This window comes from Megascapheus bottae, chromosome 19 (assembly GCF_031878675.1).
Source record: "Megascapheus bottae isolate mThoBot1 chromosome 19, mThoBot2.hap1, whole genome shotgun sequence".
NCBI lineage: Eukaryota > Metazoa > Chordata > Mammalia > Rodentia > Geomyidae > Megascapheus > Megascapheus bottae.
The window spans coordinates 387,947-404,423 of NC_143527.1; the positions used below are offsets into that span (position 1 = coordinate 387,947).

Sequence of the window (16,477 nt, forward strand, 5' to 3'; positions counted from 1 at the left end):
TTGCAACAATTTTTGTAATTTAGTTAACTATGCAAACTAATGAGAAGGGGAAAATAGTTGATTCTACAAAATTTCAGCTGAATAATGGAGGCCTCAATAAAAGCTGAAAAATTAATGAAGAAAACAAGTTCGTCCAAAAGTGTTGGACAACTGCAAACCACCTCATAAGGGCGAGGCAGAGTGCCATGATGACCAGCTTGGAGTCCTTCAGGCGCTGGGCCACTGGCTGCCACTTCACCTTGCAGAGTCTAACGGAACCTTGGAGATACTCAATAGCATCACCTGCCCTTAAAGCCTAACGCTGCTGTCAGAAAGAACGACATCGCCCCATCTGTAAGGAACTGGAAAGACTTAGAAAAAATCATATTAAGTGAAGTAAGCCAGACTCAAAGGAACTTAGACTCAATGGTTTCCCTCATTTGTCATAATCAGTAGAAACCTTGGGCTCTCCTAAGCAGAGATTTGCAATAGAGCAAAACCTAGATACATAAGGCCATACAGAATGACGCTAAATGAAAGGACCTCTAGGATATAGAAACAAAAGCCATATAATGAGTGATTGTTGTCCTTAATGTACTATGTTATCTCTCATCTCTTTTGCTGTCCCTTTGTTGTCTCATATTGTTACAGTATTTCACTTTATCTGATATATTGGATATATGCATATCTGGTTGTTTGAAATTGGATAGGGAAGGTAGGAAGACAAGATGAGAGGTGGGGGTGGGGGGGAGGGAAATGGGGACCAAGACATGAGAAAGGGTATCAATGTATGTGAAGTAATGCACCTTCTATCTGGAGAATATAATGTAACTCTTCTATTACAATTAAAAAAAAAAAAAGCCTAATGGAGGACTCTTGCCTGAGAAGGAACAACTGCCCAACCTCCCGCCAGAGGCCATAGAGTGTCCTGTGAAATAAAGCACTTCAGAGAGTACATCATTATTTTGTTTTCTACTTTAACTGCCATTCACTTATTCATCTACCTGGTCTGATTAGGTTCGACAGGAGAACTTCTGTTACATTCACTTATGACTGGTGTGTGCAGAAACAGCCAGTGGTGCTATTATGGCAAGAAAAATGAAGTTTCTTTCCTTTCTATCTCCAAACTTCTAGGTTTTACACTTACACACACAAACACACACACAAACACACACACACACATGTTAGTAATTCAGAACAAAACAGAAGTAAAGCTTTCTAGCGTACAAAAAAAAATAGAGGGAAGCTGATAGATAACATCATGTATAAGCATAAAGTAATACAATCCTAACAATGAAAAACATTCTCCTGATTTACAAAAAACATACAACCTGAAACACTCTTACAACTCAGACAAAATACTACTTATCATGGAGCTCTATGCCTGGCTAGTAAAGGATGGTTCTGGCTGTTCCTGGGTTGCCCCTCCCCAGCAGACCTGATCTATGCAAATACCAGTTGTCAGGGTAAGTTTCAAAATACTGGAAAAGACAAGACCTTATGTTCTGAGTGCTGCTTCTCAGATAGTCTTCTCTCCTGGTTCTGCTGTTCCCCCAAGCTCTGGTAATAGCACTGCAGATGATGCCTGGACCCTATCCTCACTGTCTCCAGCTTCACTGCTCCCTAAAGCAGTGTGAGCCCCAAGGATAATTCAGAGAGCACCAGTACTTTCATGCTTGCCAGTCCCCTGCTCTGCATATGTACTTAGTGGAGCATGACTGCCAAAGTTTCCAAGCTCAGGTGACCATCACATTACTTCCAGGGGGAATCCTCTTCCAAGGCTGGTAGCAGAACTGGCATTACAAGAAGGGTCATCAACATTCAATTCAGGAGCCATGAGGTACTTAGGTACTCAGGAAGATTTATGAAGGAAAAAGGAGCCAGGATAGCCTCTACATTTTCAGGAAAGTAGCATTCCACATGAGCTGCACTCAGACCAGAGCTGCTCCTACACAGAAACGATGGCAATCCCTTACATAAGTCAGTGGCCAGCTGCCTACTTACCTCGGAGCTCACCATTAGCTCCGGCACACTGTGGACCATGGACACTGTTGCTGTGGACAGAGGTATCTGCTGCTTTCCATTCTTACTCTGCAGCCTTTGGATGCAAGAAGAGTGTGTGGTTAATGTATACAGGAGGTATGTCTAATCCTGAAGACAGGCTTCCAGTCAGTGCTGGAAATGACACTTATGACTATCTTAGCACAGAATTCTCTTCTAGAAGCCATGAGAATGTCCTCCACAGCATGAAAACAGCCAAGAAATGTTGTCAGCTCAATCAGCTGAGCCTGAGTGTCAAATCCCTGCCACTTTCAGAGGAGGAATGCAAATCTCAGCCCAATGCATTCTCCTACCACACCTGAGCAGAGAATTCAGCATTACAGAGGCTTTCAGAAATGAAGGAATAAAAAGTGAACCTCTGGAGCTGTGGAGGCCAGTGGCTCATGGCTGTATCCCTTTTAAGAGACTGAGATCTAGGAATCATGAGTCAAAGCCAGCCAATGCAGGAAAGTCCATGAGACTCTTATCTCCAATTAAATGCAAAAAAAGCTGGAAGTGGTAGAGCTAGCCTTGAGCACAAAAGCTCAGGGTTGAAGCTGAGATTATGAGTTCAAGCCCCAGGGTTCCCAAACATACTCACACATTATAAAGTAAACCACTGGCTTGAGGCCCGCTGCCTCTGTGTCACAGTGCAACCTACTGGAGCTGAAGGCTGTGCCCTGCTCTAAAGGTACTCACTGGGTTAGGTCTTGGCCACACTCAGCACACAGGCCCTTCATGACAACAGGGTGGCTACATCCTTCCAATCTCACCAGAAGTGCCCTAAAAAACAAGAGATGAAAGCAATTACAAAGGGAACAACAGTTAAAAAGATCTTCTGGTGTATAACACTTGTATGTGTGTCTTTCTTTTGTAACAAAGCTTTACAGACATGTGCAAACTGTAAATCCTCTTTTGCAGCCCAGAACTCATTGCTGAATATGAGATTCTGGTACACGTAAGAAGGAATATGATTCTTACAACAAACAGTTGGCAATGTGGAGGTTTGTTAACTCACAAGTTGGCTCTGAGAATAAAGTTGATGTAAAAGCTAAAAACAAAACAAAACAAAGCAAAAAACTTCTGGTGTATTATGGTGTGAGAGGACCCCAGCTTAGAACTGTGCCAGTTCTACCTAATTCTGGCTCAACTCTAGACACGTTTCCTCGCCTACCAGGGACTCTGCTCACATAAAACAAATTCTGCCGCATAGATGAGTTGAAAATATTAAGGATGTAACATAAAAATAGCCTCAAAATACATAAATTATATGTGTGACTATATATGTGATTTATTTGCATTTCTGGCAGAGTTTCATCTTTTCTATTCCTTAGTCTTTTTTTTTCCTTTAAGACAAGATGTAGCCCAAGATGGCCTAGAAATTGTAATTATTCTGCCTCAGCCTCCCAAGTGCTAAACTATCTATAGGCCCACATCCAGCTCCTTAGTTCTAATACAAACACAAGCTATTCTCCTTCATAGAGCCCACCACTAGTTACCTGATAGAAGTCTAGGAAGGAGGGTTACTGGGGACAAACCTCAAGGCTGCAGAATTAGGGGATATTGGCTTGCACTCAAGAGTACTAGATAGCGTGTCCAGGTTAGCACTGGATCACCTTTAAATGACATGTGGGATGCTTAATGGCTCAGCTTCTAGGAAAAATCTATCAGATACAACCCCTTAATGGTCTGGCAGATTCAGACTCTCTTGTTGGAGGGTTCACTCTGTATTGGGTGAGAAGAGAAAGGTCTGGATAGGGAGAGCACCAATCTACTGTAGCCCTGTGTGAATGCCACCCTGCACTCAGTTATGGGCACATGCCAGGCTCTTGTAGGCTGACAGGAGAAATACAGAAAAGTGCTGGACATGACTAGCCAGCAACACAGGCAAAACCAGGGAGCCAGTATACATAAAGTCGAAAGTCTGGGCTTCTTTCTATGCAAACTTCACAACCAGCTCACCAATTTCTGCAGATGTACCTGCTGAATTCTGCTTGAGAGTACTCATCAGCATCTCCCCGGCTCCCACACAAGCCACACTTGCCACACCAGACGTGCCACATGTGGGCTCCTCCCAACCTGCCCGCTGTGAATTATCCAGCTTCTACCTGGTTGGCATAAGGTCAGACTCACAAAAGACTCCTCCCTGCCCACTACCATGTGACGCCCACCTATGAGCATCACCTACTGCTCTCCACATCCCTTGTCTGCTCCAGAGGACAGGTCTGCTTCAAGAACAAGACTACAGGGCCACATACCCCAGTGAGCTTGGCTGGTCCTTCATCAGAGCACAAGCCAGACACCAAGCTGTGCCACACTTCCTCTCTGCACATCATGCTCCCTCTGGCAAAATGCTCAGTTTCAGAAACTGGTATAAACTGAACAGCTGATATGAACCTTCCTACCTGCAAGGTTCACATGTCACTTGAATAGGAGTCAAGCCAATGCAGATGGCTCACACTACCTGAACAAGAAGGGTGTTTCAGCATGTAATGTAAAGTAGCACTGGGTCTTCACAAGCAAGGAAGAAGAATGTTAGGGAAGAAGCAAGGCTTGCCAGACGTCTGGCAAGCCTGTGCAGCCAAACTGAAGTCATAATGTATGCTACAAGGTGTCTGTCCTGAGCTTCTGACATCTGACTATGTGAGAGTTTTGACTCTAGATTATGTATAAACTTGCTCCTCTGAAACACAGGACAGTGTCTATAGACATTCCTAGATGTCACACAAGGGGGAAGTCAAGGTGGCTGCCCAACACTCCACAGGACAGCACAGTCACCTAGCCCAGAATGTTACATATGCCCAGGCAGGAAACTGTAGCAAAGACAGGAGATGAAGATGGAGGGCCAGCGTGTAAGTTGTCCCTGTTTATCACCAGCTAAAAGCACCACAGTGCTTTTGTATTTGGGAAATATCTATCCCCTGTGGTAAATAACATCAGTCAACCAGGAAATTGTGACTCTCTTGGGACCAGATCCAAGAGCATTCCTCCAGAAGCATGCCCTCTGCAGGGGCCTATGTGCAGTGCTAACTTAAGGAGCTCACAGTACAGAACCCCTGGACTTTCTACATCTCTCACCCCAATTCCTGGATTCCCTATTCTTGAAAAGGGTTAAGAAGATACCTTTTACTTGTAAAGGTTAAAGATGACAAAAGTCTGCATTCATAAAAACATTAAAATATAATAAAAACCTTTATCAAGTTTAAGCTCAACTTCAAGTAACCTCATGAAGCCATGCCTTTGTCACCTGGTGCCTTGAAGAACGCACCATAAGGCCACAGAAAATCTCTAAATGCTTCTGATGCTTACACCTACACAAAACCAGCCAGCTTACTCAGAAAAAGGCAAGAAAAAAAAACACCATAAAAGTTCCTTAAGGTAGAGAACAAAGACACGCTAGAATCCAAGGAGGAGCCCATCAGACCTAAAGTCTAGCAAATCTAGATAAATAGCTAGATAGCTAGATAGAATAGAAAGAATTTAGCTAGATAAGTAGAACAATGATGCTATGGTCTCCACTCTAAGGTAAAAATGGTCATTAAAAACCTAACACTCCCGGGTGCTGTCACAAGCCTGTAATCCCAGTATTGAGGCTGAAGCAGACGGATTCAAGGCCAGCCTGGGATATACAACAACATTCCCTCTCAAAATAACAGCATCTTCTGTCAACAGAGTAGGATAATTTCCCAGTCTAAAAGGCCACACAATGTTCTTGATAAGTTTCTGCTGAAGGTCAAGCAAAATCCACATGTTGCCCATGTTTAGTCAACAAGCATCTCAAGTCCCAATGTCTAGGGCTTCTGGAGCCTAGGGAGATGCAGGAGAGTCCTGGCCTGGGCCTGTACCCAGAAACTAAGAGCCAGGTACCACTCCATGGCAGTCCAGAGCAGCGGGCTCTCATATATCCTGCACAAGCTTTGAAAAACCTCAGAGGTACAGCCTTGCCAACCACTGTGAAGAGGCAGGGGTCAAAGTTTAGTGAGAAAGTAAGGTATCTACAAATTAATAGAGTATTCTGTCAGGATAGCTAACCCTGTATAACAGGAACTTGACCATTCTGAATCACAGAAGATGAGATGAACTGAGGTCACAAGCCTTTTGAAAGGACCCCACTGCTCTGCCATCTGTCTACTTACCTGCCTACCCACCATCTAGCCAAGGGACATTCTATGAAACAAATCTGCCAATAATGCCACAAGGAAGAAAGGAAGCATAGAAGAACTAAGTCATAAACTATAACAGAATACAACCTGGGGGGGGGGGGTTGCTTTTGAAATCATTAGGAAAACCAAGGAAGTTTGCAAACCAGAAAATACACCTATGTGGACGTTAATTTCTGATATTGGTGACTGCACAGTGGTAATACAAGCCAGTAGCTTTGGTTTTGGGAAACTGATGTACAATCTGACTTCCCCTGAAGAGACATTCATTATAATTTAACATCCAACTCTTCAGACAAAAATGAATAAGAAAAGGTAAGACAAAGAAGGCAATTGCTAAACTAGGTGAAGCATATATAGGAATTCTTTATATTCTTCTTGCAACTTTTCTCTCAGTCTGAAACTACTTTCTGTCACTGAGACCAAATACCCTAGCAAGCCAACATAAGGGAGGTTTTTTTTTGACTTATGGCTCTAGGTTCCATGGTTGCTTGCCCCCTTGTGGGGTTCTGTGGTAAGACAGAGCATCATGGCAGGAAGACAATACTAGAGTAGAGCAGCTCACCTCCTGATGGCCCAGAAGCAGAGAGAAAGAAGGTGGGAAGGGTCAGTGACAAGAATGTACCTTTCAAAGGCACACCATCAGTGACTTCCTCCATCACTCCCCTTTCTAACAGCCCAGTCCAGATTAACCAACTAATTGTAGGTTAATCTATTGATGAATTTAACCCACTCATGACCTAATCATCTCTAAACTGTACTACTATAGTACTACTAGCTGAGGACTCAGTCCTTGACACGTAATCCTTTTTTGGAGGACAGGTCCTATCCAATTCATAACAGGGGCTAAAAACCTGAAGACAATGTACTTGCCCTGAATATATATACATATAACTACAAGCACAAGGAGTGCTGAAGGGAACTGCCCATTTAAGATAACAACTTGCAGCCAGAGAGGCTGCCACTGTGTCAGCATGGCTCAGGAAACTGAGCCTGAATTACCTAGATGGGGCAGGCTCTGGCAGTGGCTACAAATGTAAAACATCCAGAGAACAACGAAAACAAGAACACCAAGTCCAACGCCCAAAGTGATCAGAGAAATCTACAGAGGGACAGCTCTACATGAAACACCTTCCTCTGAGCTACCCTAAGTGTATGGGAATCACATGCATGGTCCAGCTGTCATATTGCCCTCTGCTGCACAAAGAGTTCTATAAAGACATGGAGAGCAGCGCCCACCTCAGATTTTTAACAGCCACGAGTAAACACCTGGAGCCTTACAAAGCTGCTACATGCCACACCTAATCAGCTAAGTGGGATGGGAAACCCTTTTACTGCCAGCGGGCATACAAAAGTATCAATACTACAGAGGCAGACAGATCTCTGAAAGTCTATAGAAAGCAAACATGTCTGCTACACACCAAATGACTTCTTTAAAAGACTTTCAGTAGATTCACAATGCTTTAAATTTTTGAATAATGTTAATTTCATGCCCCAAATATAAAATCAATGTTGGTGTACTTTTTTTTTTTTTGCCAGTCCAAGGGTTTGAACTCAGGTCCTGGGCACTGTCCTTGGGCTTTCTCAAGGCTACTGCTCTACCACTTGAGCCACAGTACCACATCTGGCTTCTTTTTTCCTGTATATGTGGTGTATTATTTTTAAACACACACACACACATACACACACACACGCACACCTGATTCACTCATTCTTCCACTTGATGATTCCACTTAATTCACTTTAAAATTAGTTTTAAAGAAAATAAGGGAATTGACATAAGTTTGATATTTTACATACAATTCTTAAACTATGTACCGTCTTTAGGCGAATGTGCTTCAAAGCCTATCTGATTCAAAGTCAATTGTCCCTTTCTTCCTCTCTCCTTCCTTCCAGGTTTTTTTTTTTTTTTTTTTTTTTTTTGTGGCAGTATTGGGCTTGAACTCAGGGCTTCCTGTTTTCACTTGACTTTTTAGCTTAAGGCTGGTGCTCAACTGCAGAGGCACACTTGGAGTTCTGGCTTTCAGCTGGTTAACTGGAGAGATAAGAGTCTTTTGTCTGGCCTCAAACTCTGATCCTCAGACCTCAGCCTTCAAGAATCATTTTATTTCTTTATTTAGTTGGTCATTGGGCTTGAACTCTGGGCCTGGGTGCTGTCCCTGAGCTCTTTAGCTCAGGGCTACTGCTCTACCACTTTGAGCCACAAGGGTGCCACTTTAGGTTTTCTGGTGGTTAACTGCAGATAAGAGTCTCACAGACTTTTGTGCCTGAGATGGCTTTGAACAGAGATTCTCTGATCTCAGCCTCCTGAGTAGCTAGGATTACAGGCATGAGCCACCAGTGCCCAGCCTCTCTCTGTTGCTGTCTCTCTGTGCCAATACTGAAGCTCAAACTCAGGGCTGGGGCACTGTGCTCTATTCCTTGAGTCACACCTCCACTTAAGGCTTTTTTAGTAGTTTAGTAGAGATGAGAGTCTCATAGACTTTCCTGCCGTTGCTGGCTTTCATCCATGATTCTCAGATGTCAGACTCCTGAGTAGCTAGGATTATAGGCATGAGCCACCAGTTCCCAGCTCAAAGTCCTTTTATTTAAAAGTTTAAATTAGTAGCCTGATCCCACTGGTTCAAGCCTGTAAACCTAACTACATGAAAGGCTGAGATCCAAAAGATTAGTTTGAAGCCAGCCTGTGCTTAAAAGTCTTCAAGACTGTATTTCAAGATAATCAGCAAAAAGTCAGACTGGATGTGTGGCTCAAGTGGTAGAATGTAACCAAGCAAGTAAGCCTAGCAAGCCAGGAACCAAGTTCAAACTCCATACCACTATAAACAAACAAAGACGACTAAATCAGAGGCACACCTTGCAGTCTGCAACAAATGTGAGTCATGTATGTATGTAAAACTCTAAGGAACTAAAATTCATGAATGTTTACTGTTGAATAAAACTGGAAAGCTGAGAGTGGTGGTTCACGTCTGTAATCACAGCACTTAAGAGATTGGAGCAGGAAGATCTAGAATCCAAGACCAGATTGAGCTATACAAATACATACATTCAAGACCAACCTGAGGTACACACATCAAGACCCTGCCTCAAAGCCAAACAGCAAAACATATTAAACTTAATGAGTTCAATTAAACAATGTGGAAAATCCCTTAGTTCTAAATACGAATGCCTTTTTAAATGAGTAATCTTTTATCATTATAAATGTGAATAGGAAGGGATATAATCATCCAAGTAAACAGTCCTGATATTTATCAAGTCCTGATATTAAAATGAAAACATGTTCTTATTTCCAAAGCAAGACTTCTGAAGGCGATTATTTTAATGCACAGAAGTAAATATATTCAGAACTTTATATACCTCAATACCTAACTTTAGAACTTTGATCCAGGAGCTATTCCTAGGATGTAGTCTATCCTGAGTGAATTTTACAGTTTCTCTGACATTTGCTTCTGAAGACTGTTGAGGACGATGGGAGCGAGACCTAATGGTAGAACGCTTGCCTAGCATGCACAAAGCCCTGGGTTCAATTCCTTGGTACTGCACATACAGAAAAGGCTGGAAGTGAGCGCTAGCCTAGAGAAAGCCCAATGACAGTGACCAGGTCAAGCCCCAGGACTGGCAAATAAATAAATAAATGCAAAATCTGTTCAGTGATTTTCTTGCCTTTTTTTTGCAGAACTAGGACTCTGGGTCTTAGGCTTAGAAGACAGGTGTTCTAACTCCTGTGCTCTTAAGAGACATCTCCAGTCCCTTTTTACCCTGGTTATTATTATTGTTATTTTGGTTGGTTGTGGGGCTCGCATGCTAAGCAGGCACTGTGTCACTTGGGCCATGACCCTAGCCCTTTTTGCTTTAGCTATTGGTGGGATAGGGTCTCATGCTTATGCCTGGGTCTGTATGGACCAAGATCTTCCTGTTTATGCTTTTTACTCAGCCGATGAGGTCTTGTGAGTATTTGCGTGTGCTGATATTAAATCCTAATCCTCTCAACCTCAGCCTGAGTATTCCTCATTATAAACAGCCACAAAGTAACTTTTCTGACCTGTGGGCAGTGACTATCAGTACAGACAATGTTAGCCAAGCTCCTGACTTGTCCTTCTAAAGAAAGCAGTGTGTAGCCAGGCAAGGGGCTCATGCCTGTAATCCTAGCTACTCAGGAGGCTGAGATCTAAGGATCTTGGTTCTAAGACATCTCCGGCACAAAAGTCCATGAGACTCTTATCTCCAATTAATCACTAGAAAACCAGAAGTGGTGCTGTGGCTCAAGGAGTAGGGCGGTAGCCTTGAGCTGAAGAGCTCAGGGAGGGCACTGAGTTCAAGCCCTATGACCGATTAAAAGAAAGAAAGCAATGTGGACTGCCTCTTCACAGGCTCTAGTCCCAGTCAGCTTTTAGCTGGGTGCCAGGGAATCACTCCTGAAATCTAGCTACTCAGGAGGATGAGATCTGAGCATCATGATTCGTTAGCCCAGGCAGAAAGACCATGAGACATATTTCCAGCTAACTACCAGAAAGCCAGAAATGGAGCTGTGGCTCGAGCAGTAGAGCTTCCATCCATAAGCAAAAAACCTCAGAGATAGTTCCGTAGTTCAAGCCCCAGGACATCACCAAAACACAAAACAAACAAAAAAATCCCAGCCTCCAGCATTCAATAGGAAGAACTGGTGCCTGATCCACAGACCAAGAACCCAGGGTTATCCTAAGACGTACAAAACCATCTCCATCTGGAAGTGGAGCCAGGAGAGTGAGGAGGGGTACTTTAAGTCTATGATGACTAAACAAAGGCAAGGCAGTGTCAACTAAAGGAAGGCAGAATAGGGGCCACCAATGGAGGGCGAGCACAGACAGCCTACAAAGATGATGTACCTCCCTGGGGACAGCTCTAGGACCAACGGCTGTAGGTGGAGGCAGTTTCTCCCTGCAGCTTCTACTTCTTATGGGTCAAAACCACACTCTCAGGAGGCTGAGATCTGAGGATGCTGTTTTCAAGCCAGCCCAGGAAAGAAAGTCTGTGAGACTGTGATCTCCAATGATCACCAAAGAGCTAGACGTGGACTCGTGCTACCTACCGTAAGCGGTGGACGGTTGGCCTTAATCATGAAAGACAGCACTCCGGGCTCGAGATCACACACAGACCAAAGCCACGGCCCCCCGCTGCGTGAACAACACAGGTCCACGAACCAACCCGAGCTCGGCGTGCAGCACCGTCAAATCCACTCGCGGGCCGCCGGGCAGCGCGTCGCGACTCGGCTAAGCAGCAGGCCAACCGGGTTTTACAACCGCGTTTCTCCGCGCTTTACGAGGGTTCAAAACGTGCCCGCGCCAGGGTGCACTTTAGAGCGAGGCGGGACCCGGCCCGGGGAGGCGGCAGGCGGCCCGCCACGCTGTCTGAGAAGGTGGACACACCTGCCCGGCGCGGGAAAGGCGCGGCCTTCCCAAGGGGAGCGTCTGCGGGCGGCTCACGACGTCTCAGGGTTGGTGCAGCCACGGCGGCCACGGCCCGGCGCGGCCGGGGCCCTCCCGCGTCCCCAGCCCCGCGCCCCGCGGCCCCAGCCCCGCGCCCCGCACTCACCCGGGGGCCACCACCTGGCCCGGCTGCGCGCACAGCTCTCGCACCACGCCGGCGCGCTCCGACTTGAGCCGGCGCTCGGCCCGCGCGGCGCGCACACGGCCCCCGGAGGCCGCGCGGGCCGGGGCGGGCCCGGAGGGCTGCGCGGCGGAGGCGGCGGCGGCGGCGGCGGCCTCGCACACGGCCAGCACGGAGCCGATGCGCACGGCCGCGCCCGTCGCCACCCTCCACTCCAGCAGGCGCAGCGGTGCGGGGCCCGGGCAGCGCACCTCAGCGACGGCAGCCGTCGGGGCGCCCTCGGCAGGAACGCGGGCGACGGACGGCACCTCCATCGCAGAGGAGACCAGCGGACGGGCGGCGGCTCGGCGGGCGCTCCGGGCGCGGCGCCCACCGCGGGCGGCGGAGACGCTGGCTGCGCTTGGCGCTCCGACACCGGCTTCACCCGCCACTCAGGGCGCCCGCTTCCGGGAGGCGTGGTGACGTCAGCGGAGCGGGGCGGGACGTGCCTTCGCGCGTGTGCGTGCGTGCGCGCTCTTGGGCCTCAGGTAAACAGAGGGGCTCGCGCGCTGGGCCGCCCCGCGGGGCGGGGCTCAGAGCTTGAGTCCGGGAGAATCCCGGCGGGGACGCGGGGCTTTGTCGCCGACTTTCGGCGCACCCCGCGTTGTGACGTCTCTAGACTACCAGTCCCGGCAGGCGCGGCCGCTCCCATCGTCCAGTGCGGGGCTGACGTGCGAGACTACGGGTCGCGACAGGAGCCCCCTGACGCCTGCGCTCAGCGCGCGTCCTCGGCGCTCGGCGCGCATCCCGGCCCTCAGCCTATGCGCCCTGGCGGCCAGCGCTAGCTTCCTAGCCTTGTTCAGTGCATCAGCTTGAGACAGCGAGCAGCGGGGCGCCGCGGGCCATGGCCATCAGGGCCTCTCCTCAGGGTCTGGGGGCTCAGCCATCAGGGCCTCTCCTCAGGTTCTGGGTGTCAGCCATCAGGTCCTCTCCTCAGGGTCTGGGGTGTCAGCCATCAGGGCCTCTCCTCAGAGTCTGGGGTGTCAGCCCTCAGGGCCTCTCCTCAGGGTCTGGGGGCTCAGCCATCAGGTCCTCTCCTCAGGGTCTGGGGGCTCAGCCATCAGGTCCTCTCCTCAGGGTGTCTGCCATCTCCTCAGGGTCTGGGGTGTCAGCCATCAGGTCCTCTCCTCAGGGTCTGGGGTGTCAGCCATCAGGGCCTCTCCTCAGGGTCTGGGGTGTCAGCCGTCAGGGCCTCTCCTCAGAGTCTGGGGTGTCAGCCGTCAGGGCCTCTCCTCAGGGTCTGGGGGCTCAGCCATCAGGGCCTCTCCTCAGGGTCTGGGGGCTCAGCCATCAGGTCCTCTCCTCAGGGTGTCTGCCATCTCCTCAGGGTCTGGGGTGTCAGCCATCAGGTCCTCTCCTCAGGGTCTGGGGTGTCAGCCATCAGGGCCTCTCCTCAGGGTCTGGGGTGTCAGCCGTCAGGGCCTCTCCTCAGAGTCTGGGGTGTCAGCCGTCAGGGCCTCTCCTCAGGGTCTGGGGGCTCAGCCATCAGGGCCTCTCCTCAGGGTCTGGGGGCTCAGCCATCAGGTCCTCTCCTCAGGGTGTCTGCCATCTCCTCAGGGTCTGGGGTGTCAGCCATCAGGTCCTCTCCTCAGGGTCTGGGGTGTCAGCCATCAGGGCCTCTCCTCAGGGTCTGGGGTGTCAGCCGTCAGGGCCTCTCCTCAGAGTCTGGGGTGTCAGCCGTCAGGGCCTCTCCTCAGGGTCTGGGGGCTCAGCCATCAGGGCCTATCCTCAGGGTCTGGGGGCTCAGCCATCAGGGCCTCTCCTCAGGGTGTCTGCCATCTCCTCAGGGTCTGGGGTGTCAGCCGTCAGGGCCTCTCCTCAGGGTGTCTGCCATCTCCTCAGGGTCTGGGGGCTCAGCCGTCAGGGCCTCTCCTCAGGGTCTGGGGCTCAGCCATCAGGTCCTCTCCTCAGGGTCTGGGGTGTCAACCATCAGGGCCTCTCCTCAGGGTCTGGGGGCTCAGCCATCAGGGCCTATCCTCAGGGTCTGGGGGCTCAGCCATCAGGTCCTCTCCTCAGGGTCTGGGGGCTCAGCCATCAGGTCCTCTCCTCAGGGTCTGGGGGCTCAGCCATCAGGGCCTATCCTCAGGGTCTGGGGGCTCAGCCATCAGGGCCTCTCCTCAGGGTGTCTGCCATCTCCTCAGGGTCTGGGGTGTCAGCCGTCAGGGCCTCTCCTCAGGGTCTGGGGCTCAGCCATCAGGTCCTCTCCTCAGGGTCTGGGGGCTCAGCCATCAGGGCCTCTCCTCAGGGTGTCTGCCATCTCCTCAGGGTCTGGGGTGTCAGCCGTCAGGGCCTCTCCTCAGGGTCTGGGGCTCAGCCATCAGGTCCTCTCCTCAGGGTCTGGGGGCTCAGCCATCAGGGCCTATCCTCAGGGTCTGGGGGCTCAGCCATCAGGTCCTCTCCTCAGGGTCTGGGGGCTCAGCCATCAGGTCCTCTCCTCAGGGTCTGGGGGCTCAGCCATCAGGGCCTATCCTCAGGGTCTGGGGGCTCAGCCATCAGGGCCTATCCTCAGGGTCTGGGGGCTCAGCCATCAGGGCCTATCCTCAGGGTCTGTGGCCTCAGCCATCAGGGCCTCTCCTCAGGGTCTGGGGGCCATGGCCATCAGGCCTCTCCACAGGGTCTGGGGTGTCAGCCGTCAGGGCCTCTCCTCAGGGTCTGGGGGCTCAGCCATCAGGTCCTCTCCTCAGGGTGTCTGCCATCTCCTCAGGGTCTGGGGTGTCAGCCGCCAGGGCCTCTCCTCAGGGTCTGGGGGCTCAGCCATCAGGGCCTCTCCTCAGGGTCTGGGGTGTCAGCCATCAGGGCCTCTCCTCAGGGTCTGGGCTGTCAGCCATCAGGGCCTCTCCTCAGGGTCTGGGGGCTCAGCCATCAGGTCCTCTCCTCAGGGTGTCTGCCATCTCCTCAGGGTCTGGGGTGTCAGCCATCAGGTCCTCTCCTCAGGGTCTGGGGGCTCAACCATCAGGTCCTCTCGTCAGAGTCTGGGGGCTCAACCTTCAGGTCCTCTCCTCAGGGTCTGGGGGCTCAGCCATCAGGGCCTATCCTCAGGGTCTGGGGGCTCAGCCATCAGGGCCTCTCCTCAGGGTCTGGGGGCTCAGCCATCAGGGCCTCTCCTCAGGGTCTGGGGGCTCAGCCATCAGGGCCTCTCCTCAGGGTCTGGGGTGTCAGCCGTCAGGGCCTCTCCTCAGGGTCTGGGGGCTCAGCCATCAGGGCCTCTCCTCAGGGTCTGGGGTGTCAGCCGTCAGGGCCTCTCCTCAGGGTCTGGGGTGTCAGCCGTCAGGGCCTCTCCTCAGGGTCTGGGGCTCAGCCGTCAGGGCCTCTCCTCAGGGTCTGGGGTGTCAGCCATCAGGGCCTCTCCTCAGGGTCTGGGCTGTCAGCCATCAGGGCCTCTCCTCAGGGTCTGGGGTGTCAGCCGTCAGGGCCTCTCCTCAGGGTCTGGGGTGTCAACCGTCAGGTCCTCTCCTCAGGGTCTGGGGGCTCAGCCATCAGGGCCTCTCCTCAGGGTCTGGGGTGTCAGCCATCAGGGCCTCTCCTCAGGGTCTGGGGTGTCAGCCGTCAGGGCCTCTCCTCAGGGTCTGGGGTGTCAGCCGTCAGGGCCTCTCCTCAGGGTCTGGGGCTCAGCCATCAGGGCCTCTCCTCAGGGTCTGGGGTGTCAGCCGTCAGGGCCTCTCCTCAGGGTCTGGGGTGTCAGCCGTCAGGGCCTCTCCTCAGGGTCTGGGGTGTCAGCCGTCAGGGCCTCTCCTCAGGGTCTGGGGGCTCAGCCGTCAGGGCCTCTCCTCAGGGTCTGGGGTGTCAGCCATCAGGGCCTCTCCTCGGGGTCTGGGCTGTCAGCCATCAGGGCCTCTCCTCGGGGTCTGGGGTGTCAGCCGTCAGGGCCTCTCCTCGGGGTCTGGGGTGTCAGCCATCAGGGCCTCTCCTCAGAGTCTGGGGTGTCAGCCGTCAGGGCCTCTCCTCAGGGTCTGGGGGCCATGGCCATCAGGTCCTCTCCTCAGGGTCTGGGGGCTCAACCATCAGGGCCTCTCCTCAGGGTCTGGGGCTCAGCCATCAGGTCCTCTCCTCAGGGTCTGGGGTGTCAGCCATCAGGGCCTCTCCTCAGGGTCTGGGGTGTCAGCCATCAGGGCCTCTCCTCAGAGTCTGGGGGCTCAGCCATCAGGTACTCTCCTCGGGGTCTGGGGTGTCAGCCGTCAGGGCCTCTCCTCAGGGTCTGGGGTGTCAGCCATCAGGGCCTCTCCTCAGGGTCTGGGCGCTCAGCCATCAGGGCCTCTCCTCAGGATCTGGGGTCTCAGCCATCAGGTCCTCTCCTCAGGGTCTGGGGCTCAGCCATCAGGTCCTCTCATCAGGGTCTGGGGGCTCAGCCATCAGGGCCTCTCCTCAGGGTCTGGGGCTCAGCCATCAGGTCCTCTCCTCAGGGTCTGGGGTGTCAGCCGTCAGGGCCTCTCCTCAGGGTCTGGGGGCTCAGCCATCAGGTCCTCTCCTCAGGGTCTGGGGGCTCAACCATCAGGGCCTCTCCTCAGGGTCTGGGGGCTCAGCCATCAGGGCCTCTCCTCAGGGTCTGGGGTGTCAGCCATCAGGGCCTCTCCTCAGGGTCTGGGGGCTCAGCAATCAGGGCGTCTCCTCAGGGTCTGGAGGCTTAGCCGTCAGGGCCTCTCCTCAGGGTCTGGGGGCTCAGCCATCAGGGCCTC

General features: G+C 51.4%; 1 protein-coding gene and 1 pseudogene across 6 annotated transcripts in view; one reads left to right on the top strand and one right to left on the bottom strand.

Moving 5' to 3' along the window:
* The window catches only part of Ctdp1 (CTD phosphatase 1), a 57,884-nt gene extending 45,701 nt beyond the window's left edge, over positions 1-12,183 (bottom strand). For 5 of the 6 annotated variants that reach the window (XR_016538801.1, XR_016538802.1, XR_016538803.1 and 2 more), the window contains exons 1-3: positions 11,751-12,183; positions 2,719-2,802; positions 1,984-2,077 (exon numbers count right to left, since the gene is read on the bottom strand). Coding sequence is in view for 3 of the 6 variants with exons in the window: in XM_090352943.1 (XP_090209069.1) it covers positions 1,984-2,077; positions 2,719-2,802; positions 11,751-12,079 (507 nt within the window). In the remaining 3 variants the exon portion in view is untranslated. The remainder of the gene's footprint in view (positions 1-1,983; positions 2,078-2,718; positions 2,803-11,750) is intronic. The other variant, XM_090352945.1, reaches the window with a different exon arrangement.
* Positions 2,873-2,992, top strand: LOC150049535 (small nucleolar RNA SNORA40; annotated as a pseudogene).
* Positions 12,184-16,477: the final 4,294 nt, after the last annotated feature.